The 26,664-nt window shown below is 57.8% G+C and overlaps 1 protein-coding gene across 1 annotated transcript in view; it reads right to left on the bottom strand.

Annotated features, from left to right (window-relative positions):
• LOC144955488 (OTU domain-containing protein 7B-like) overlaps positions 1-26,664 on the bottom strand; it is a 61,257-nt gene that overhangs the window by 32,684 nt on the left and 1,909 nt on the right. Inside the window, exons 2-6 of the mRNA XM_078885690.1 lie at positions 17,549-17,676; positions 14,296-14,586; positions 11,463-11,654; positions 8,459-8,596; positions 713-814 (exon numbers count right to left, since the gene is read on the bottom strand). Coding sequence (XP_078741816.1) covers positions 713-814; positions 8,459-8,596; positions 11,463-11,654; positions 14,296-14,586; positions 17,549-17,621 — 796 coding nt within the window. The 5' untranslated portion in view covers positions 17,622-17,676. The remainder of the gene's footprint in view (positions 1-712; positions 815-8,458; positions 8,597-11,462; positions 11,655-14,295; positions 14,587-17,548; positions 17,677-26,664) is intronic.

Below are 26,664 nucleotides of genomic sequence, written 5' to 3' on the forward strand. Positions count from 1 at the left end.
CCCCCCCCCCCCCGTGTCTCCCCCGTGTCTCTCCCCCCGTGTCTCTCCCCCGTGTCTCCCCCCCCGTGTCTCTCCCCCCGTGTCTCTCCCCCCGTGTCTCTCCCCCCGTGTCTCTCCCCCGTGTCTCTCTCCGTGTCTCCCCCCGTGTCTCCCCCCCCGTCTCCCCCCCGTGTCTCCCCCCCCGTGTCTCTCCCCCCGTGTCTCCCCCCCCCGTGTCTCCCCCGTGTCTCCCCCCCGTGTCTCCCTCCCCGTGTCTCTCTCCCCGTGTCTCTCTCCCCGTGTCTCTCTCCCCGTGTCTCTCCCCGTGTCTCCCCCCCCCCGTGTCTCCCCCGTGTCTCCCCCCCGTGTCTCCCTCCCCGTGTCTCTCCCCCCGTGTCTCTCCCCCCGTGTCTCCCCCCCGTGTCTCCCTCCCCGTGTCTCTCTCCCCGTGTCTCTCTCCCCGTGTCTCTCTCCCCGTGTCTCTCCCCGTGTCTCCCCCCCCCCGTGTCTCCCCCGTGTCTCCCCCCCGTGTCTCCCTCCCCGTGTCTCCCCCCCCGTGTCTCTCCCCCCGTGTCTCCCCGTGTCTCTCCCGTGTCTCTCCCCCCGTGTCTCTCCCCCCGTATCTCTCCCCCACCCCGTGTCTCCCCCCCCCCCCCCCCCTCGTGTCTCCCCGTGTCTCCCCCATGTCTCTCCCCCCGTGTCTCTCCCCCCGTGTCTCCCCCCCGTGTCTCACCGAGAGAGGCGGCGTGCAGGAGACAGTTTCCGTCCCCAGTGGTGGCCAATGGCAGCAACCGCTGCAGATTCACTCCCACCTTGGTCCACCAGTTGAGCCGCCCTGGAGACACGGGGATACACGGGGGGACACGGGGGAGACAAGGGGAGACACGGGGGGGGGGGGGGGAGACACGGGGGAGACACGGGGGGGAGACACGGGGAGACACGGGGGAGGGAGAGACGGGGAGACACGGGGAGACACGGGGGAGACACGGGGGAGACACGGGGAGACACGGGGGAGACACGGGGAGACACGGGGGAGACACGGGGGAGACACGGGGAGACACGGGGGAGACACGGGGAGACACGGGGAGACACGGGGGGAGACACGGGGAGACACGGGGGGAGACACGGGGAGACACGGGGGAGACACGGGGAGACACGGGGGGGGGAGAGACGGGGAGACACGGGGAGACACGGGGGAGACACGGGGGAGACACGGGGAGACACGGGGGAGACACGGGGGAGACACGGGGAGACACGGGGGAGACACGGGGAGACACGGGGGAGACACGGGGGAGACACGGGGAGACACGGGGGAGACACGGGGAGACACGAGGGGAGACACGGGGAGACACGGGGGGAGACACGGGGAGACACGGGGGAGACACGGGGGAGACACGGGGGGAGACACGGGGAGACACGGGGGAGACACGGGGGAGACACGGGGGGACACGGAGACATGGGGGGGGGGGAGACACGGGGGGGGGGAGACACGGGGGGGGGGGGGGGTGACACGGGGGAGACACGAGGAGACACGGGGGAGACACGGGGAGACACGGGGGAGACATGGGGGGGAGACGGGGGAGACACGGGGGGGGGAGAGAGACACGGGGAGACACGGGGGGAGACACGGGGAGACACGGGGAGACACGGGGGGAGACACGGGGAGACACGGGAGGGGGGAGAGACACGGGGGGACACGGGGGGAGACACGGGGAGACACGGGGGGGGGGAGAGAGACACGGGGAGACACGGGGGGAGACACGGGGAGACACGGGGAGACACGGGGGGAGACACGGGGAGACACGGGAGGGGGGGAGAGACACGGGGAGACACGGGGGGAGACACGGGGAGACACGGGGGGGGGGGGGAGAGAGACACGGGGAGACACGGGGAGAGACACGGGGCGACACGGGGGGAGACACGGGGAGACACGGGGGGAGACACGGGGGGAGACACGGGGAGACACGGGGGGAGACACGGGGAGACACGGGAGGGGGGGAGAGACACGGGGGGACACGGGGGGAGACACGGGGAGACACGGGGGGGGGGGGGGAGAGAGACACGGGGAGACACGGGGGGAGACACGGGGAGACACGGGGAGACACGGGGGGAGACACGGGGAGACACGGGAGGGGGGGAGAGACACGGGGAGACACGGGGGGAGACACGGGGGGGGGGAGAGAGACACGGGGAGACACGGGGAGAGACACGGGGAGAGACACGGGGAGAGACACGGGGAGACACGGGGGGAGACACGGGGGGAGACACGGGGAGACACGGGGAGACACGGAAGGGGGGGAGAGACACAGGGGGACACGGGGGGGACAGTGAGAAAGCTCCCCCAGGTAGCCTCTAGCAGGGCTGTCGGGGCAAGTGCAGTGTCACACACACAGACAAAGCTCCCCCAGGTAGCCTCTAGCAGGGCTGTCGGGGCAAGTGCAGTGTCACACACACAGACAAAACTCCCCCAGGTAGCCTCTAGCATGGCTGTAGGGGCAAGTGCAGTGTCACACACACAGACAAAGCTCCCCCAGGTAGCCTCTAGCAGGGCTGTCGGGGCAAGTGCAGTGTCACACACACAGACAAAGCTCCCCCAGGTAGCCCCTAGCAGGGCTGTAGGGGCAAGTGCAGTGTCACACACACAGACAAAGCTCCCCCAGGTCGCCTCTAGCAGGGCTGTCGGGGCAAGTGCAGTGTCACACACACAGACAAAGCTCCCCCAGGTAGCCTCTAGCAGGGCTGTCGGGGCAAGTGCAGTGTCACACACACAGACAAAACTCCCCCAGGTAGCCTCTAGCATGGCTGTAGGGGCAAGTGCAGTGTCACACACACAGACAAAGCTCCCCCAGGTAGCCTCTAGCAGGGCTGTCGGGGCAAGTGCAGTGTCACACACACAGACAAAGCTCCCCCAGGTAGCCCTTAGCAGGGCTGTAGGGGCAAGTGCTGTTAGCAGCAGCACCTATGAAGGCTACCGGCACTGTGGCTACACACACAGACGGGGTGACCACCACCACCACCACGCCCGGCCGCCTTTGTCTCTCCCCCAGTGCTAGCGATGTTCATTACCACACACCGCCACTACACCACTCGCACAGAGACACTGCATGACCGTGCCAGGCTAGGTACACGCTGTGTGTCTCTGTCAGAGGTCGCAACCGGGTACCCGATACCCGTACCCTACCCGATACCCGGCTACCCGTACCCGGCCGGGTACGGGTAGGGTCAAAACCCCTTTGCGACCTCTGATCTCTGTGCCAGGCTAGGTACACGCTGTGTGTGTCTCTCTCTCCGTGTCAGGCTAGGTACACGCTGTGTCTCTGTGCCAGGCTAGGTACACGCTGTGTCTGCGTGCCAGGCTAGGTACACGCTGTCTATCTCTCTCTGTGCCAGGCTAGGTGCACGCTGTGTGTGTCTCTCCGTGCCAGGCTAGGTACACGCTGTGTCTCTCTCTCCGTGCCAGGCTAGGTACACGCTGTGTCTCTCTCTCCGTGCCAGGCTAGGTACACGCTGTGTCTCTCTCTGTGCCAGGCTAGGTACACGCTGTCTCTCTCTGTGCCAGGCTAGGTACACGCTGTCTCTCTCTGTGCCAGGCTAGGTACACGCTGTGTCTCTCTCTCTGTGCCAGGCTAGGTACACGCTGTCTCTCTCTCTCTGTGCCAGGCTAGGTACACGCTGTGTCTCTCTCTCTGTGCCAGGCTAGGTGCACGCTGTGTCTCTCTCTCTCTGTGCCAGGCTAGGTACACGCTGTGTCTCTCTCTCTGTGCCAGGCTAGGTACACGCTGTGTCTCTCTCTCTGTGCCAGGCTAGGTACACGCTGTGTCTCTCTCTCTGTGCCAGGCTAGGTGCACGCTGTGTCTCTCTCTCTCTGTGCCAGGCTAGGTGCACGCTGTGTCTCTCTCTCTGTGCCAGGCTAGGTACACGCTGTGTCTCTCTCTCTCTCTCTGTGCCAGGCTAGGTGCACGCTGTGTCTCTCTCTCTGTGCCAGGCTAGGTGCACGCTGTGTCTCTCTCTCTGTGCCAGGCTAGGTGCACGCTGTGTCTCTCTCTATCTGTGCCAGGCTAGGTACACGCTGTGTCTCTCTCTCTGTGCCAGGCTAGGTGCACGCTGTGTCTCTCTCTCTGTGCCAGGCTAGGTACACGCTGTGTCTCTCTCTCTGTGCCAGGCTAGGTGCACGCTGTGTCTCTCTCTCTCTCTGTGCCAGGCTAGGTACACGCTGTGTCTCTCTCTCTGTGCCAGGCTAGGTGCACGCTGTGTCTCTCTCTCTGTGCCAGGCTAGGTACACGCTGTGTCTCTCTCTCTCTGTGCCAGGCTAGGTGCACGCTGTGTCTCTCTCTCTGTGCCAGGCTAGGTGCACGCTGTGTCTCTCTCTCTGTGCCAGGCTAGGTGCACGCTGTGTCTCTCTCTGTGCCAGGCTAGGTGCACGCTGTGTCTCTCTCTCTCTGTGCCAGGCTAGGTGCACGCTGTGTCTCTCTCTCTCTGTGCCAGGCTAGGTGCACGCTGTGTCTCTCTCTCTCTGTGCCAGGCTAGGTGCACGCTGTGTCTCTCTCTGTGCCAGGCTAGGTGCACGCTGTGTCTCTCTCTCTGTGCCAGGCTAGGTGCACGCTGTGTCTCTCTCTCCGTGCCAGGCTAGGTACACGCTGTGTCTCTCTCTCTGTGCCAGGCTAGGTGCACGCTGTGTCTCTCTCTCTGTGCCAGGCTAGGTACACGCTGTCTCTCTCTCTCCGTGCCAGGCTAGGTACACGCTGTCTCTCTCTCTCTGTGCCAGGCTAGGTGCACGCTGTGTCTCTCTCTCTGTGCCAGGCTAGGTACACGCTGTGTCTCTCTCTCTCTGTACCAGGCTAGGTGCACGCTGTGTCTCTCTCTCTCCGTGCCAGGCTAGGTACACGCTGTGTCTCTCTCTCTCCGTGCCAGGCTAGGTGCACGCTGTGTCTCTCTCTCTGTGCCAGGCTAGGTGCACGCTGTGTCTCTCTCTCTGTGCCAGGCTAGGTGCACGCTGTGTCTCTCTCTCTGTGCCAGGCTAGGTACACGCTGTGTCTCTCTCTCTGTGCCAGGCTAGGTGCACGCTGTCTCTCTCTCTCCGTGCCAGGCTAGGTGCACGCTGTGTCTCTCTCTCTCTGTGCCAGGCTAGGTACACGCTGTGTCTCTCTCTCCGTGCCAGGCTAGGTACACGCTGTGTCTCTCTCTCCGTGCCAGGCTAGGTGCACGCTGTGTCTCTCTCTCCGTGCCAGGCTAGGTACACGCTGTGTCTCTCTCTCCGTGCCAGGCTAGGTACACGCTGTGTCTCTCTCTCTGTGCCAGGCTAGGTGCACGCTGTGTCTCTCTCTCTGTGCCAGGCTAGGTGCACGCTGTGTCTCTCTCTCTGTGCCAGGCTAGGTACACGCTGTCTCTCTCTCTCTGTGCCAGGCTAGGTACACGCTGTGTCTCTCTCTCTGTGCCAGGCTAGGTGCACGCTGTCTCTCTCTCTCTGTGCCAGGCTAGGTACACGCTGTGTCTCTCTCTCTCTGTGCCAGGCTAGGTGCACGCTGTGTCTCTCTCTCTCTGTGCCAGGCTAGGTACACGCTGTGTCTCTCTCTCTGTGCCAGGCTAGGTGCACGCTGTGTCTCTCTCTCTGTGCCAGGCTAGGTACACGCTGTGTCTCTCTCCGTGCCAGGCTAGGTACACGCTGTGTCTCTCTCTCTCTGTGCCAGGCTAGGTACACGCTGTGTCTCTCTCTCTCTGTGCCAGGCTAGGTGCACGCTGTGTCTCTCTCTCTGTGCCAGGCTAGGTACACGCTGTGTCTCTCTCCGTGCCAGGCTAGGTACACGCTGTGTCTCTCTCTCTCCGTGCCAGGCTAGGTGCACGCTGTGTCTCTCTCTCTCTGTGCCAGGCTAGGTGCACGCTGTGTCTCTCTCTCTCTCTGTGCCAGGCTAGGTGCACGCTGTGTCTCTCTCTCTGTGCCAGGCTAGGTGCACGCTGTGTCTCTCTCTCTCTGTGCCAGGCTAGGTACACGCTGTCTCTCTCTCTCTGTGCCAGGCTAGGTACACGCTGTGTCTCTCTCTCTGTGCCAGGCTAGGTACACGCTGTGTCTCTCTCTCTGTGCCAGGCTAGGTACACGCTGTGTCTCTCTCTCCGTGCCAGGCTAGGTACACGCTGTGTCTCTCTCTCTCCGTGCCAGGCTAGGTACACGCTGTGTCTCTCTCTCTGTGCCAGGCTAGGTACACGCTGTGTCTCTCTCTCTGTGCCAGGCTAGGTACACGCTGTGTCTCTCTCTCTCCGTGCCAGGCTAGGTACACGCTGTGTCTCTCTCTCTGTGCCAGGCTAGGTGCACGCTGTGTCTCTCTCTCTCCGTGCCAGGCTAGGTGCACGCTGTGTCTCTCTCTCTCCGTGCCAGGCTAGGTACACGCTGTGTCTCTCTCTCTCCGTGCCAGGCTAGGTACACGCTGTGTCTCTCTCTCCGTGCCAGGCTAGGTACACGCTGTGTCTCTCTCTCTGTGCCAGGCTAGGTACACGTTGTGTCTCTCTCTGTGCCAGGCTAGGTGCACGCTGTGTCTCTCTCTCTGTGCCAGGCTAGGTGCACGCTGTGTCTCTCTCTCTGTGCCAGGCTAGGTACACGCTGTGTCTCTCTCTCTGTGCCAGGCTAGGTGCACGCTGTGTCTCTCTCTCCGTGCCAGGCTAGGTGCACGCTGTGTCTCTCTCCGTGCCAGGCTAGGTACACGCTGTGTCTCTCTCTCTGTGCCAGGCTAGGTGCACGCTGTGTCTCTCTCTGTGCCAGGCTAGGTGCACGCTGTGTCTCTCTCCGTGCCAGGCTAGGTACACGCTGTGTCTCTCTCTGTGCCAGGCTAGGTGCACGCTGTGTCTCTCTCTCTGTGCCAGGCTAGGTGCACGCTGTGTCTCTCTCTCTGTGCCAGGCTAGGTACACGCTGTGTCTCTCTCTCTGTGCCAGGCTAGGTACACGCTGTGTCTCTCTCTGTGCCAGGCTAGGTACACGCTGTGTCTCTCTCTGTGCCAGGCTAGGTACACGCTGTGTCTCTCTCTCTCTGTGCCAGGCTAGGTACACGCTGTGTCTCTCTCTCTGTGCCAGGCTAGGTACACGCTGTGTCTCTCTCTCTCTGTGCCAGGCTAGGTACACGCTGTGTCTCTCTCTCTCTGTGCCAGGCTAGGTGCACGCTGTGTCTCTCTCCGTGCCAGGCTAGGTACACGCTGTGTCTCTCTCTCTGTGCCAGGCTAGGTGCACGCTGTGTCTCTCTCTCTGTGCCAGGCTAGGTACACGCTGTGTCTCTCTCTCTCTGTGCCAGGCTAGGTGCACGCTGTCTCTCTCTCTCTCTCTGTGCCAGGCTAGGTGCACGCTGTGTCTCTCTCTCTCTGTGCCAGGCTAGGTGCACGCTGTGTCTCTCTCTCTGTGCCAGGCTAGGTACACGCTGTGTCTCTCTCTCTCTGTGCCAGGCTAGGTGCACGCTGTGTCTCTCTCTCTGTGCCAGGCTAGGTGCACGCTGTCTCTCTCTCTCTCTCTGTGCCAGGCTAGGTACACGCTGTCTCTCTCTCTCTCTGTGCCAGGCTAGGTGCACGCTGTGTCTCTCTCTCTGTGCCAGGCTAGGTGCACGCTGTCTCTCTCTCTCTCTGTGCCAGGCTAGGTACACGCTGTGTCTCTCTCTCTCTCTGTGCCAGGCTAGGTACACGCTGTGTCTCTCTCCGTGCCAGGCTAGGTACACGCTGTGTCTCTCCGTGCCAGGCTAGGTACACGCTGTGTCTCTCTCTCCGTGCCAGGCTAGGTGCACGCTGTGTCTCTCTCTCTCTCTGTGCCAGGCTAGGTACACGCTGTGTCTCTCTCCGTGCCAGGCTAGGTACACGCTGTGTCTCTCCGTGCCAGGCTAGGTACACGCTGTGTCTCTCTCTCCGTGCCAGGCTAGGTACACGCTGTGTCTCTCTCTCTGTGCCAGGCTAGGTGCACGCTGTGTCTCTCTCTCTGTGCCAGGCTAGGTGCACGCTGTGTCTCTCTCTCCGTGCCAGGCTAGGTACACGCTGTGTCTCTCTCTGTGCCAGGCTAGGTACACGCTGTCTCTCTCTCTCTCTGTGCCAGGCTAGGTGCACGCTCTCTCTCTGTGCCAGGCTAGGTACACGCTGTCTCTCTCTCTCCGTGCCAGGCTAGGTACACGCTGTCTCTCTCTCTCCGTGCCAGGCTAGGTACACGCTGTGTCTCTCTCCGTGCCAGGCTAGGTACACGCTGTGTCTCTCTCTCTCCGTGCCAGGCTAGGTACACGCTGTGTCTCTCCGTGCCAGGCTAGGTACACGCTGTGTCTCTCTCTCTCCGTGCCAGGCTAGGTACACGCTGTGTCTCTCCGTGCCAGGCTAGGTACACGCTGTGTCTCTCCGTGCCAGGCTAGGTACACGCTGTGTCTCTCTCTCTCCGTGCCAGGCTAGGTACACGCTGTGTCTCTCCATGCCAGGCTAGGTACACGCTGTGTCTCTCCGTGCCAGGCTAGGTACACGCTGTGTCTCTCACCAGAGTTCTCCAGAGCGAGTAGCGTGGCCGTCTCGATGAGGTCTCTCTCGAGGAAGGAGCGGAAGTCCTCGCTGTACACGGACATGTCGGGCAACTGGAACGTGCACACGGGGAGCTCCATCACCACGTCCTCACTCGCTGGAGACACAGAGACACGGGGAGACACAGAGACACGGGGAGACACATGGGGAGACACAGGGAGTCACACGGAGACACGGGGAGCTCCATCACCACGTCCTCACACGGGGAGACACAGAGACACGGGGAACTCCATCACCACGTCCTCACTCGCTGGAGACACAGAGACACACGGGGACACACGGGGAGACACAGAGACACGGGGAGACACATGGGAAGACACAGGGAGTCACACGGAGAGACACGGGGAGACACACGGAGAGACACGGGGACACACAGAGAGACACGGGGAGACACACGGGGAGTCACACGGAGACACACGGAGACACGGACATGTCGGGCAGCTGGAACGTGCACACGGGGAGCTCCATCACCACGTCCTCACTCGCTGGAGACACAGAGACACACAGAGACACACGGGGAGACACGGAGACACACGGGGAGACACAGAGACACGGGGAGACACGGGGAGCTCCATCACCACGTCCTCACTCGCTGGAGACACAGAGACACACGGGGGGTCACGGGGAGACACGGGGAGACACGGGGAGACACGGGGAGACATGGGGAGTCACACGGAGACACGCAGAGACACAGAGACACACGGGGAGACACAAAGACACACGGGGAGACACAGAGAGACACACGGAGTCACACGGAGACACAGGGAGCTCCATCACCACGTCCTCACTCGCTGGAGACACAGAGACACACGGGGAGACACAGAGACACGGGGAGACACGGGGAGCTCCATCACCACGTCCTCACTCGCTGGAGACACAGAGACACACAGAGACACACGGGGGGTCACGGGGAGACACGGGGAGACACGGGGAGACACGGGGAGACACACGGAGACACGGACATGTCGGGCAGCTGGAACGTGCACACGGGGAGCTCCATCACCACGTCCTCACTCGCTGGAGACACAAAGACACAGAGACACACGGGGAGACACAGAGACACACAGAGACACACGGGGGGTCACGGGGAGACACAGGGAGACACAGGGAGCTCCATCACCACGTCCTCACTCGCTGGAGACACAGAGACACACGGGGGGTCACGGGGAGACACGGGGAGACACGGGGAGACACAGGGAGTCACACGGAGACACGGGGAGACACACGGAGACACGGACATGTCGGGCAGCTGGAACGTGCACACGGGGAGCTCCATCACCACGTCCTCACTCGCTGGAGACACGGGGACACACAGAGACACACGGGGAGAGACAGAGACACGGGGAACTCCATCACCACGTCCTCACTCGCTGGAGACACGGGGACACACAGAGACACACGGGGAGACACAGAGACACGGGGAGCTCCATCACCACGTCCTCACTCGCTGGAGACACGGGGACACACAGAGACACACGGGGAGACACAGAGACACGGGGAGCTCCATCACCACGTCCTCACTCGCTGGAGACACGGGGACACACAGAGACACACGGGGAGACAGAGAGACACGGGGAGCTCCATCACCACGTCCTCACTCGCTGGAGACACAGAGACACGGAGACACAGAGAGACACAGACACACGGGGAGCTCCATCACCACGTCCTCACTGGCTGGAGACACGCGGGGAGACACAGGGACACAGGGAGACACGGGGAGTCACACGGAGACACGCGGGGAGACACAGAGACACGGGGAGACACACGGAGACACGGGGAGCTCCATCACCACGTCCTCACTCGCTGGAGACACGCGCAGAGACACACGGGGAGACACGGGGACACACAGAGACACAGGGACACAGGGAGTCACGCGGAGACACACGGAGACACGGGGAGTCACGGAGAGACACAGGGAGCTCCATCACCACGTCCTCACTCACTGGAGACACGCGGAGACACACGGGGAGACACAGAGACACACGGGGAGACACAGAGACACACGAAGACATGGGGTGTCACACGGAAACACGGGGAGACACACGGAGACACGGGGAGCTCCATCACCACGTCCTCACTCGCTGGAGACACAGAGACACACGGAGACACAGAGACACACGGGGAGACACACGGAGACACACGGGGAGACACACGGAGACACGGGGACACACGGGGAGACACATAGACACGGGGACACACGGGGAGACACAGAGACACGGGGAGCTCCATCACCACGTCCTCACTCGCTGGAGACACAGAGACACACGGAGACACAAGGAGACACACGGGGAGACATACGGAGACACACGGGGAGACACACGGAGACACGGGGACACACGGGGAGACACAGAGACACGGGGAGCTCCATCACCACGTCCTCACTCGCTGGAGACACAGAGACACACGGGGAGACACACGGAGACACGGGGAGCTCCATCACCACGTCCTCACTCGCTGGAGACACACGGGGAGCCACACGGAGACACGGGGAGTCACACAGAGACCCACGGAGACACGGGGAGACACACGGGGAGACACACGGAGACACACGGAGACACACGGGGAGACACACGGAGACACACGGGGAGACACACGGAGTCACACGGAGACACACACACACAGACACACACGGAGACACACACACACGGAGACACAGACACACACACAGACACACACACACAGACACACACACATATATACACGGAGACACACACACGGAGACACACACACAGACACACACACACACACAGACACACACACACAGACACACACACGGAGAAACACACACACACAGACACACACACACACAGACACACACACACACAGACACAAACAGACACACACACAGTGAGACACACAGACACACACAGTGAGACACACACAGTGAGACACACACAGTGAGACACACACAGTGAGACACACACAGACACACACACACGGAGACACGACCCCCGATCACGCACCGGGCTGCTCTTCGTGCATGCCGCTGTTGCCGGTGGTGGTGGTGCCGGTGGTGGTGGTGCCGGTGGTGGCGGTGGTGGTGTTGGTGTTGGTGGTGGCGAGTGGTGAGCGAGAGTCGGTGCCCGACAGCTGCTGCCGTGCGAGCTGCACGATGGACGCGTTGGCGTGGGAGATGCCCCGGCACAGCGGCTTGTCTACAGACACGGTGACACAGAGACACGGTGAGACACAGAGACACGATGAGGCACGGTGAGACACAGAGACACGGTGAGACACGGTGAGACACGGTGAGATATGGTGAGACAGAGACACGGAGACAGTGACACGGTGAGCCACGGTGAGACAGAGACACGATGAGACACGGTGAGACACGGTGAGACACGGTGAGACACGGTGAGACACGGTGAGACAGGGTGAGACACGGTGAGACACGGTGAGACACGGTGAGACACGGTGAGACACGGTGAGACAGAGACACGGAGACACGGTGAGACACAGACACAGAGACACGGTGAAACACGGTGAGACACGGAGACACAGTGAGACAGAGACACGGTGAGACAGAGACACGGAAACACGGTGAGACAGAGACACGGAGACACGGTGAGACAGAGACACGGAAACACGGTGAGACAGAGACACAGAGACACGGTGACACAGAGACACGGTGAGACACGGTGAGACACAGACACAGAGAGACACGGTGAGACACGGTGAGACAGAGACACAGAGAGACACGGTGAGACACGGTGAGACACGGAGAGACATGGAGACACGGTGAGACACGGTGAGACACGGTGAGACACGGAGACACAGTGAGACAGAGACGCGGTGAGACAGAGACACGGTGAGACACAGACACAGAGACACAGTGACACGGTGAGACACGGGGAGACAGAGACACAGAGACACGGTGACACAGAGACACGGTGAGACACGGTGAGACACAGACACAGAGACACAGTGAGACATGGAGAGACACGGTGAGACACGGAGAGACATGGAGACACGGAGAGACAGAGACACGGTGAGACACGGTGAGACACGGTGAGACAGAGACACGGAGACACGGTGAGACAGAGACACGGAAACACGGTGAGACAGAGACACAGAGACACGGTGACACAGAGACACGGTGAGACACGGTGAGACACAGACACAGAGACACAGTGAGACACGGTGAGACACGGTGAGACAGAGACACAGAGAGACACGGTGAGACACGGAGAGACATGGAGACACGGTGAGACACAGTGAGACACGGTGAGACACGGAGACACAGTGAGACAGAGACACGGTAAGACAGAGACGCGGTGAGACAAAGACACGGTGAGACACAGACACAGAGACACAGAGACACAGTGACACGGTGAGACACGGTGAGACAGAGACACAGAGACACGGTGACACAGAGACACGGTGAGACACGGTGAGACACAGACACGGTGAGACAGAGACACGGTGAGACACGGTGAGACAGGGTGAGACAGAGACACGGCACAGCGGCTTGTCTACAGACACGGTGAGACAGAGACACGGAGAGACACGGCGGGACACGGTGAGACAGAGACACGGAGAGAGACACAGTGAGACAGAGACACGGAGAGACAGAGACACGGTGAGACAGAGACACGGTGAGACACGGTGAGACACGGAGAGACACGGAGACACGGAGAGACAGAGACACGGAGAGACAGAGGCACAGAGACACGAAGACATGGAGAGACAGAGACATAGAGACACGGAGACACAGTGAGACACAGACACAGAGACACGGTGAGACAGAGACAGAGAGACACAGTGACACATACACACAGTGACACACACACAGTGACACACACAGTGACACACACAGTGACACACACACACACAGTGACACACAGTCACACACACACACACAGTGACACACACACACAGTGACACACAGTCACACACACACAGTGACACACACACACAGTGACACACACACAGTGACACACACAGTGACACACACACACACAGTGACACACACACACAGTGACACACACAGTGACACACACAGTGACACACACACACACAGTGACACACAGTCACACACACACACACAGTGACACACACACACAGTGACACACAGTCACACACACACATAGTGATACACACACACAGTGACACACACAGTGACACACACACACACACACAGTGACACACACACACACAGACACACACACACAGTGACACACACACAGTGACACACACACACAGTGACACACACACACAATGACACACACACAGACACACACACAGTGACACACACACACACACAGTGACACACACACAGTGACACACACACAGACACACACACACAGTGACAGTCACACACACACACACAATGACACACACACAGACACACACACAGTGACACACACACACAGTGACACACAGACACACACACACAGTGACACACACACACACAGTGACACACACACACAGTGACACACACACACACAATGACACACACACAGACACACACACAGACACACACACAGTGACATACACACACAGTGACACACACACACACACACAGACACACACGCAGTGACACACACACACACACAGTCACACACACACACAGTAACACACACACACACACAGTCACACACACACACAGTAACACACACACACAGTGACACACACACACAGTGACACACACACACAGTGACATACACACACAGTGACACACACACACACAGTGACACACACACACACAGTGACACACACACACAATGACACATACACAGACACACACACACAGTGACACACACACACACAGTGACACACACACACAGTGACACACACCCGTGGCCAGGTCGTTCTGCCTCGTCAGCGGAGGCCTCTCCGCCTTGGCCCCGCCTCTCCCCCACGTCGCCGCTGACGTCACCGCCGACGTCACCGCCGCCGTGGGTGGCGACGATGACGACGCAGCCCGCCCCACAGTAGCCACCCCGGCGGACCCCCTCGGGACGGGGCCGCGGGCAACCTCCGGCAGCGCAAACATCGACGACGATGAGGTGGAGGTGGAGGAGGAGGTGGAGGGGGAGTGGAGTTGCTCATAGTACTTGAGCGCTGCGCACATGTCCCAGCCCTTCCCTGCAGCGGCAAGGGGTGGGTGGGTGGGTGAGTGGGTGGGTGGGTGGGTGAGTGGGTGGGTGGGTGGGTGGGTGAGTGGGTGAGTGAGTGAGTGAGTGAGTGGGTGGGTGGGTGGGTGAGTGAGTGGGAGGGTGGGTGGGTGAGTGGGTGGGTGGGTGGGTGAGTGGGTGGGTGGGTGGGTGGGTGAGTGGGTGGGTGGGTGGGTGAGTGGGTGAGTGAGTGAGTGAGTGAGTGGGTGGGTGGGTGGGTGAGTGAGTGGGAGGGTGGGCGGGTGAGTGGGTGGGTGGGTGAGTGGGTGGGTGAGTGGGTTGGGTGGGTGGGTGAGTGGGTTGGGTGGGTGGGTGGGTGAGTGGGTGGGTGAGTGAGTGAGTGGGTGTGTGGGTGGGTGAGTGGGTGGGTGGGTGGGTGAGTGGGTGAGTGAGTGAGTGGGTGGGTGGGTGAGTGAGTGAGTGGGTGGGTGGGTGGGTGGGTGGGTGGGTGGGTGAGTGAGTGAGTGGGTGAGTGAGTGGGTGGGTGGGTGTGTGGGTGAGTGAGTGGGTGGGTGAGTGGGTGGGTGGGTGAGTGGGTGGGTGGGTGGGTGGGTGAGTGGGTGTGTGGGTGAGTGAGTGGGTGGGTGAGTGGGTGGGTGAGTGGGTGGGTGGGTGAGTGAGTGAGTGGATGTGTGGGTGGGTGAGTGGGTGGGTGGGTGAGTGGGTGAGTGGGTGGGTGGGTGGGTGAGTGAGTGGGTGGGTGGGTGGGTGGGTGGGTGGGTGAGTGGGTGGGTGAGTGGGTGGGTGGGTGAGTGGGTGGGTGGGTGAGTGAGAGAGTGGGTGGGTGGGTGAGGGGGTGAGTGGGTGGGTGGGTGAGTGAGTGAGTGGGTGGGTGGGTGGGTGGGTGGGTGAGTGAGTGAGTGGGTGGGTGGGTGGGTGAGTGGGTGGGTGAGTGAGTGGGTGGGTGAGTGGGTGGGTGAGGGGGTGAGTGGGTGGGTGGGTGGGTGAGTGAGTGAGTGAGTGGGTGGGTGAGTGGGTGGGTGGGTGAGTGAGTGGGTGGGTGGGTGAGGGGGTGAGTGGGTGGGTGAGTGAGTGTGTGGGTGGGTGGGTAAGTGAGTGAGTGAGTGAGTGGGTGGGTGAGTGAGTGAGTGAGTGGGTGTGTCGGTGGGTGAGTGGGTGGGTGGGTGGGTGAGTGAGTGAGTGGGTGGGTGGGTGAGTGAGTGAGTGGGTGAGTGAGTGGGTGGGTGAGTGGGTGGGTGGGTAGGTGAGTGAGTGAGTGAGTGAGTGGGTGAGTGGGTGGGTGGGTGAGTGGGTGGGTGGGTGAGTGGGTGGGTGGGTGAGTGAGTGAGTGAGTGAGTGAGTGAGTGAGTGAGTGAGTGAGTGAGTGAGTGGGTGGGTGGGTGAGTGGGTGGGTGGGTGAGTGGGTGGGTGGGTGGGTGAGTGGGTGGGTGGGTGGGTGAGGGGGTGAGTGGGTGGGTGGGTGGGTGAGTGGGTGGGTGAGTGAGTGGGTGGGTGAGTGGGTGGGTGAGGGGGTGAGTGGGTGGGTGGGTGGGTGGGTGGGTGGGTGGGTGAGTGAGTGAGTGAGTGGGTGGGTGGGTGGGTGAGTGGGTGGGTGGGTGGGTGAGTGGGTGGGTGAGTGAGTGGGTGGGTGAGTGGGTGAGTGGGTGGGTGAGTGGGTGAGTGGGTGGGTGAGTGGGTGGGTGAGTGAGTGAGTGAGTGAGTGGGTGGGTGGGTGAGTGAGTGAGTGAGTGGGTGGGTGGGTGGGTGAGTGGGTGGGTGGGTGGGTGAGTGGGTGAGTGAGTAAGTGAGTGGGTGGGTGAGTGAGTGAGTGAGTGGGTGGGTGGGTGAGTGAGTGAGTGGGTGGGTGGGTGAGTGAGTGAGTGAGTGAGTGAGTGAGTGAGTGAGTGGGTGGGTGGGTGAGTGGGTGGGTGGGTGGGTAGGTGGGTGAGTGAGTGAGTGAGTGAGTGGGTGAGTGGGTGGGTGAGTGGGTGGGTGGGTGGGTGAGGGGGGTGAGTGGGTGGGTGAGTGGGTGGGTGGGTGGGTGGGTGAGTGGGTGGGTGGATGGGTGGGTGGGTGGGTGGGTGGGTGGGTGAGTGAGTGAGTGGGTGGGTGGGTGGGTGGGTGAGTGGGTGGGTGGGTGGGTGGGTGGGTGAGTGAGTGAGTGAGTGGGTGGGTGGGTGGGTGAGTGAGTGAGTGGGTGGGTGAGTGAGTGAGTGAGTGGGTGGGTGGGTGGGTGGGTGGGTGGGTGAGTGGGTGGGTGGGTGGGTGGGTGAGTGAGTGGGTGAGTGGGTGAGTGGGTGAGTGAGTGGGTGGATGGGTGGGTGGGTGGGTGGGTGAGTGGGTGGGTGGGTGGGTGAGTGAGTGGGTGGGTGGGTGGGTGGGTGGGTGGGTGAGTGGGTGGGTGGGTGGGTGAGTGGGTGGGTGAGTGGGTGAGTGGGTGGGTGGGTGAGTGAGTGGGTGAGTGGGTGAGTGGGTGGGTGGGTGGGTGGGTGAGCGAGTGGGTGAGTGGGTGGGTGAGCGAGTGGGTGAGTGGGTGGGTGGGTGGGTGGGTGAGCGAGTGGGTGAGTGAGTGGGTGATGGTGGTGATGTCAGTGACGATGGCGGTGATGGTGGTGGTGATGATATTAGTGACGACGATGGTGACGACGATGGTGATGGTGTTGATGATGGTGGTGGTGATAATAGTGGTGATGATGTTAGTGACAATGGTAGTGATGATGGTGTTGGTGATGGTAGTGATGGTGATGATGGTGATGATGGTGATGGTGGTGACGGTGACAATGGTGGTGATGATGATGGTGGGTGGTGACGGTGACGATGGTGGTGATGGTAGTGATAGTGATGATGGTGGTGATGATGATGTTAGTGACAATGGTAGTGATGATGGTGATGATGATGATGGTGATGTTAACAATGGTAGTTGATGATGGTGGTGATGATGATGGTGATGTTAATGATGGTAGTGATGGTAGTGATGGTGCTGCATGCCAAACCTTCCAGAAGGTCACGTGCCAAGCCCGGATCAGCTCCCGTTGCGATCACGAAATCCGACAGAACCGCGTCCATCTCGCTGGCCGTGTCACCCCCCCCCACCCCCCCCGTCTGTCCGCCTCTCCTCCTCCTGGTGAAAGTCGCCGGTGAAACCACGCGGCACAATCCGGTTAGAGACACGGCGATGGGCGACGCACCGAGGTCACGGAAACAGAGGTCCAGGGGACACGTAGTACGCACGCTGAGATGATCAACGGTGAGTCTGTGGGTCTCTCTGTGTGTGTGATGAGTCTGTGGGTCTCCGTGTGGTGAGTCTGTGGGTCTCTGTGTGTGTAAGTCTGTGGGTCTCTGTGTGGTGAGTCTGTGGGTCTCTGTGTGTGTACGTCTGTGGGTCTCTGTGGGTCTCTGTGTGTGAGTCTGTGGGTCTCCGTGTGGTGAGTGTGGTGAGTGTGGGGGAATCACCACCACCACTACCACCAACACAACCACCCCCACCACCACCACCCCCCACCACCACCCCCACCACAACCACCACCCCCACCACCACCACCACCCCCACCACCACCCCCACCACCACCACCACCCCCCACCACCCCCCCCCACCACCCCCCCCCCACCACCACCCCCACCACCACCACCACCCCCACCCCAAAAAAATAAGTTGCATGTCGGGAAGTACGCTAAACATCTTGAACAGACGCACACACAATCACAACTTTGCCTTTTATATATTTGTGGAGATTAACACTCAGCACAGAGGCGTAACGGGCCCTCACACCAGAGGTCGCAAACGGGTTTTGATTCCTTACCCCCCGTACCCGTACCCGGCCGCACCAGGGTCGCAAACGGGTACCCGTACCCGGCCGTACCCGTACCCTACCCGTACCCGGCCGGGTATCGGGTAAGGTACGGGTATCGGGAACCCGTTTGCGACCTCTGGGATGAAGCCATGTTGCAGGCGCGGGTGGGTTGATTCTAGGAACTTGAATTGTGAGAAGAGACAAGACGTTGGGAAATGAGTGACACACGGTGACTCACCAGTGACTCACGGCCTACCCGTACCCGTACCCGGCCGCACCAGGGTCGCAAACGGCTACCCGTACCCGGCCGGGTACGGGTAGCCGGGTATCGGGTAGGGTACGGGTATCGGGTACCCGGTTGCGACCTCTGGGATGAAGCCACGTTGCAGGCGCGGGTGGGTTGAGATTCTATCTTATCTCATTAATTCTTCTTTTCAATCGTCTTTTTCACCTCCCCATCATCTCCCCCCGTTCTCTCTCCCCATCATCTCCCATCGCTCTCCCCCCATCATCTCCCATCACTCTCTCCCCATCATTGTGAGAAGAGACAAGACGTTGGGAAATGAGTGACAGACGGTGACTCACCAGTGACTCACGGTCTACCCGTACCCGGCCGGGTACGGGTAGGGTACGGGTATCGGGTAGATGATTGCGACCTCTGGGATGAAGCCACGTTGCAGGCGCGGGTGGGTTGATTCTAGGAACTTGAATTGTGAGAAGAGACAAGATGTTGGGAAATAAGTGACAAACGGTGACTCACCAGTGACTCACGGCCTACCCGTACCCGGCCCGCACCAGGTTCACAAACGGCTACCCGTACCCAGACGGAAAGCTGTCTCGGGTGTGGACCAATCAACTTCAAGGACCATGTGAGACTAGGCTCTAAGGAAAGCTGTCTCGGGTGTGGACCAATCAACTTCAAGGACAGTGCACATACATTATCAGAGTTGTGTTTTTTGTTTGCATTATGGCTGCAGGTATTGTGGTCTATGCAAACATGACTCCTTGTAAAAAAAAAGGTGTCAGTTTTGTTGCCAGATAGAAGGGTAAAAAACCAATTATCATACATCAGTATCATCAATATACTAAATATACGCTCCAATAAGAAACTGGGACTCAGCCCCTCTGTTGCCCCCTATCGGCCTTATTATTCGGTTCTTTCGGTTAAGTCACGTCTAAAGATAAAATAATAAATTTAATTAAATAATAGAATACGACGTTTCGATTGCAACACAAGCAATCATCATCAGGTATAATGAAATAGCGACATAAAATCTAACCAGAAAACTATAGACAGACATATTAGCAGACAGATATCACCAAGATACATAGCGAGAGTAACACAGGTAACAGAGAGGGGTGATCGTCTCTGTGTGGTGGCCTTAAATAGACAGAGGGGGGGGGGGCGGAGGCAGAGAGAGGGAGGGGGGTAGAAAAAAATTAGCATATCAATTGGTGCTGCAAGAACGATTACACAGCAAGCAAGCCTGAAAATCAGGAGAAAGACACACTAAAATTAAATAACCAAGTAAAATATATCGAAATGTAATGTAATACAACACAGAGGGTCGGTCAACACACAATTAACGCATAGCCTGGTTGATTACGTATTTAATTTATTATTTTATCTTTAGACGTGACTTAACCGAAAGAACCAAATAATAATTCCCTATCGGCCTGTTGCCGGTACTGCCGCCAACTGCATGTGAACGGCGCATCTTGGCCCAATAACACCGTGACACTTGCATTTAGATCAGAGGTCGCAAACGGGTTTTGATTCCTTACCCGTACCCGGCCGCACCAGGGTCGCAAACGGGTACCCGTACCCGGCCGAACCCGTACCCTACCCGTACCCGGCCGGGTACGGGTAGGGTACGGGTTTCGGGTACCTGATTGCAACCTCTGGGATGAAGCCACGTTGCAGGCGCGGGTGGGGTGATTCTAGGAACTTGAATTGTGAGAAGAGACAAGACGTTGGGAAATGAGTGACACACGGTGACTCACAAGTGACTCACGGCCGTACCCGTACCCGGCCGCACCAGGGTCGCAAACGGGTACCCGTACCCGTACCCGGCCGGGTATGAGTAGCCGGGTATCGTGTAGGGTACGGGTATCGGGTACCCGGTTGCGACCTCTGATTTAGATTAAATAGAGCAGTTGGTATTTTGATGGTATCATGTGGTTAACGCTCCATCCCGCGTCTTAAATCTATTACACAGTGAATATTGGACTGAAGCTTGACTTTGAAAAAAATGTAATCGCAAATCAAATCGCAAAATCTGTCAGAAAAAAATCGCAATCAGCTATTTTCCCCAAATCTTCCAGCCTCAGCGACGCAGCTCACAACAACGAGCGGAGCGCCGGGCGGCTAAAGCGCAGCGAGTTTGGCACAGTAGGGGGCAACACTGAGGGTGCATCGACCCGACTCATCTCAGTCAGTCGACCCGTGGCACCTGCTGGGCCTGTGGGTGGGTGGGTGAGTGAATGGGTGGGTGGGTGAATGTGTGGGTGGGTGAGTGGGTGGGTGGGAAAATGGGTGGGTGAGTGAATGGGTGGGTGGGTGAGTGATTGGGTGGGTGAGAGGTTGGATGGGTGGGTGGGTGAATGTGTGGGTGGGTAAATGGGTGGGTGGGTAAGTGATTGGGTGGGTGAGAGGTTGGATGGGTGGGTAGGTGAATGGGTGGGTGAATGTGTGGGTGGGTGGGTAAATGGGTGGGTAAATGGGTGGGTGAATGAGTGGGTGGGTGAATGTGTGGGTGGGTGAATGTGTGGGTAGGTTGGGTAAATGGGTGGGTGGGTGAATGTGTGGGTGGGTCGGTGATTGGGTAGGTAAGTGGGTGGGTGAATGAGTGGGTGGGTGAATGTGTGGGTGGGTGAATGGGTGGGAAAATGTGTGGGTGGGTGAATGGGTGGGTGAATGTGTCGGTGGGTGGGTGAATGTGTGGGTGGGTGCATGGGTTAGCGGATGGGTGAGTAGGTGAGTGAGTAGGTGAGTGGGTGAGTGATTGGGTGGGTGGCTGAATGGGTGAGTGGGCGAGTGCGTGAACGGGTGGGCAAGCAGCGATTGACGATCTAACACCGACCCAGAGCTGCTCATTCTCACACCGCAAAGGTGCGGCAAATCCACGGCTCATTAATTGGGTGGAGTATTTGACGACTTCAAACGCCCAGTGGGGCTACCGGCAAAGCCCCACCCCTCTCAGCGGCACGCTCCACGCTCAGCAGCAACTCATACTCCTCCCCTCTGAGTGAGCGGCAATTACCAGATCTAGTAATAGGTTTTTTACCCTTTCAACTGGTACAAAAACTGACACCTTAATTCAAGGGATCATGTTTGCAATAACCACAACACAAGCAGCCAAAATGCAAACAAAAATAAACAACTCTGACAATGATTATGATATGCACTGTCCTTGAAGTTGATTGGTCAACACCCAAGACAGCTTTCCTTAGAGCCTAGTCTCCATTGGTGTTGGACCAGATGACGCCAAAAGGCGCACAACTCAAAGACAGCGCAATATCAGAGTATTGAGAGCTTGGGGTAAGCATTTACACTATGAGACATCTCCTTTACCAGTGGCAAAATATAGTAATAGGTTTTTACCCTTTCAACTGGTACAAAAACTGACACCTTTATTCAAGAGATCATGTTTGCAATAACCACAACACAAGCAGTCAAAATGCAAACAAAAAGAAACTCTGATGATGATGATATACACTGTCCTTGAAGTTGATTGGTCCATACCCGAGACAGCTTTCCTTAGAGCCTAGTCTCACATGGTGTTGGACCAGATGACGCCAAAAGGCGCACAACTCAAAGACAGCGCACAATCAGAGTATGAGAGCTTGGGGTAAGCATTTACAGTACGAGACATCTCCTTTACCAGTGGCAAAATATAGTAAGAGGTTTTTACCCTTTCAACTGGTACAAAAACTGACACCTTTATTCAAGAGATCATGTTTGCAATAACCACAACACAAGCAGTCCAGATGCAAACAAAAAGAAACAACTCTGATAATGATGATATGCACTGTCCTTGAAGTTGATTGGTCCACACCCGAGACAGCTTTTGCATATCATAATCATTATCAGAGTTGTTTCTTTTTGTTTGCATTTTGACTGCTTGTGTTGTTGTTATTGCAAACATGATGCCTTGTATAAAGGTGTCCGTTTTTGTACCAGTTGAAAGGGTAAAAACCCATCACTATATTTTGCCACTGGTAAAGGAGATGTCTCATAGTGTAAACTACCAGATCATCGGCGTACGTAACGTGGTTGAGCAATAGGGCATCGATCAGCCTCACGTTGTATCTGTACCAGATGGAAATTCCTCCCGTACAGCTATTGAAGGCTTCACGAACTGCACGGACTAAATAGTTGACGTTAAAGTCACGCGGGAGCCGGAGGACATCCCATCCCCTGGGTTGGGCCGACCGGGATGTCTACGGCTGTCAGATGCACCACACTGTGCCCCCTGATGTGCCAAATAGCTGTGCCTTAGCCACCCGGCACTCTGCCCACAGATGCAGTCAGACACACACAGACACTCACACAGACACACACTCACACATAGACACACACTCACATTCAGACATACTCAGACACACACACACACTCACTCTCAGACACACACACTCAGACACACACTCACACAGACACACACACTCACTCAGAAACACACACTCAGACACACGCACACAGACACACTCACACAGACACACTCACACACACTCAGACACACACACACACACTCAGACACACACACAGAAACACTCACACAGACACACACTCAGACACACACAATCACACACACACACACTCAGACACACACTCACACAGACACACACATGCGCACACACAGACACACACTCAGACACACACAATCACACACACACTCTCAGACACACACACACAGAAACACACTCACACAGACACACACACACACTCAGACACACACACTCAGACACACACAATCACACACACACTCACACAGACACACACATGCACACACATTCAGACATACTCAGACACACACACAGAAACACACTCACACAGACACACACGCTCAGACACACACACACAGAAACACACTCACACAGACACACACACACTCACGCAGACACACTCACGCAGACACACTCACAGAGACACACACACACTCACACAGACACACTCACACAGACTCACACAGACACACACACACTCAGACACACACTCACACAGACACACAGACACACACTCACACACACATTCAGACATACTCAGACACACAAACTTAGACACACACACTCACTCACTCAGACACTCACACAGACACACACATGCACACACACACAGACACACACTCACACATACACACACTCACTCACACACAGACACACACTCAGACACACACACAGAAACACACTCACACAGACACACACTCAGACACACACAATCACACTCATACACACAGACACACACTTACTCTCAAACACACACACACACTCAGACACACACACTTACACAGACACACACTCACACACACACACTCAGACACACACACAAAGAAACACACTCACACACACACACTCAGACACACACACAAAGAAACACACTCACACAGACACACACTCAGACACACACAATCACACTCATACACAAACACAGACACACATTCACACTCATACACACAGGCACACACTTACTCTCAAACACACACACACTCACACAGGCACACATTCACACAGACACACACTCACATAGACACACACGCACTCACACACAGACACACACACACACTCAGACACACTCACACAGACACGCACAGACACACACTCACACAGACACACACTCACACACAGACACACTCACACACAGACACTCAAGACACACACAGAAACACACTCACACAGACACACTCAGACACACACACACACTCACACAGACACACACACACTCACACAGACACACACACTCTCCCACATGTACACACACACACAGGCACACACACAGATACACACACACACACACAGGTACACACACAGATACAGACACACACACAGGTACACACACACACACACATGTACACACACACACAGGCACACACACAGGTACACACACAGGTACACACACAGGTACACACACAGATACACACACACAGCTACACACAACACTTAACACCAATGACATCACCACATCACCTGCGCCAGGCGAGGTGCACACACACACACACACAGATACACACACACAACACTTAACACCAATGACATCACCACATCACCTGTGCCAGGCTAGGTGCACACACACCACTGTAATTCGATGCCATACACAACTCCCTTCACACAGAGGTCCAACCTTCACAACCATCACAACCTGTAACTTGAACTAATAACGATACAAACCACCACAACCACCACCACCACCACAACCACCACCACAACCACTATCACTACCACCACTACCACCACAACCACCACCACAACCACCACCACCACAACCATCACCACAACCACCACCACCACCACAACCGCCACCACCACAACCACTATCACTACCACCACTACCACCACCACAACCACCACCACCACCACAACCATCACAACCACCACCACCACAACCGCCAATACCACCACAACCACCACCACAACCATCACAACCACTACCACCACTACCACAACTACCACCACCACAACCATCACAACCACTACCACTACAACTACCATCACCATCACTACAACTACCACAACCACCATCACCATCACTACAACTACCACAACCACCACCACCACCGCCACAACCACCACCACCACAACCACCACAACCGCCACCGCCATCACCACCACTACCACCACCACAACCACCACTACAACTACCACCACCACTACCACCACAACAACCACCAACCACACTCCCGTCATTGTTAACAAGTAAACGTGTTCCTTGTTTCGTTTTGTTTCAAACTAAAAAAATGTGTGGCCCTACACGTGAGGGTGATGGTGGTGGTGGTGATGGTGGTAGTGGTGGTGGTAGTGGTGGTGAGGGTGGTGGTGAGGGTGGTGGTGAGGGTGGTGATGAGGGTGAGGGTGGTGATGGTGGTAGTGAGGGTGGTGATGGTGGTGAGGGTGGTGGTGAGGTTGGTGGTGAAGATGGTGGTGAAGATGGTGGTGAGGGTGGTGGTAGTGGTGGTAGTGGTGGTGGTGAGGGTGGTGGTGAGGGTGGTGGTGGTGATGGTGGTGGTGGTGAGGGTGGTGGTGAGGTTGGTGGTGAGGGTGGTGGTGATGGTGGTGGTGGTGATGGTGGTGAGGGTGGTGGTGAGGTTGGTGGTGAAGATGGTGGTGAGGGTGGTGGTAGTGGTGGTGGTGAGGGTGGTGGTGGTGATGGTGGTGGTGGTGAGGGTGGTGGTGGTGGTGAGGGTGGTGGTGGTGGTGAGGGTGGTGGTGAGTGTGAGGGTGGTGGTGGTGAGGGTGGTGGTGGTGGTGAGGGTGGTGGTGGTGAGGGTGGTGGTGGTGAGGGTGGTGGTGAGGGTGGTGGTGGTAGTGGTGAGGGTGGTGGTGGTGAGGGTGGTGGTGAGGGTGATGGTGGTGAGAGTGGTGGTGGTGAGTGTGGTGGTGATGGTGGTGGTAGTGGTGAGGGTGGTGGTAGTGGTGAGGGTGGTGGTGATGATGGTGGTGATGGTGGTGATGATGGTGGTGATGGTGGTGATGGTGGTGATGATGGTGGTGATGATGATGGTGGTGAGGGTGGTGATGGTGAGGGTGGTGGTGGGAGTGGTGAGTGTGGTTGTTGTTGTTGTTGGTAGCGGTGGTTGTTGTTGATAGTAGTGGTGGTTGTTGTTGGTAGTGGTTGTTGTTGTTGGTAGTGGTGGTGGTTGTTGTTGGTAGTGGTGGTTGTTGTTGGTAGTGGTGGTGGTTGTTGTTGGTAGTGGTGGTTGTTGTTGGTAGTGGTGGTGGTTGTTGTTGGTAGTGGTGGTTGTTGTTGGTAGTGGTGGTGGTTGTTGTTGTTAGTGGTTGTTGTTGTTGGTAGTGGTGGTGGTTGTTGTTGGTAGTGGTGGTTGTTGTTGGTAGTGGTGGTGGTTGTTGGTAGTGGTGGTTGTTGTTGGTAGTGGTGGTGGTTGTTGTTGTTAGTGGTTGTTGTTGTTGGTAGTGGTGGTGGTTGTTGTTGGTAGTGGTGGTGGTTGTTGTTGGTAGTGGTGGTTGTTGTTAGTGGTTGTTGTTGTTGGTAGTGGTGGTGGTTGTTGTTTGTGGTGGTTGTTGTTAGTGGTTGTTGTTGGTAGTGGTGGTATTTGTTGTTGGTAGTGGTTGCTGTTAGTGGTTGTTGTTGGTATTGGTGGTTGTTG

The sequence above is a fragment of the Lampetra fluviatilis genome, unplaced genomic scaffold (assembly GCF_964198595.1).
Source record: "Lampetra fluviatilis unplaced genomic scaffold, kcLamFluv1.1 SCAFFOLD_184, whole genome shotgun sequence".
NCBI lineage: Eukaryota > Metazoa > Chordata > Hyperoartia > Petromyzontiformes > Petromyzontidae > Lampetra > Lampetra fluviatilis.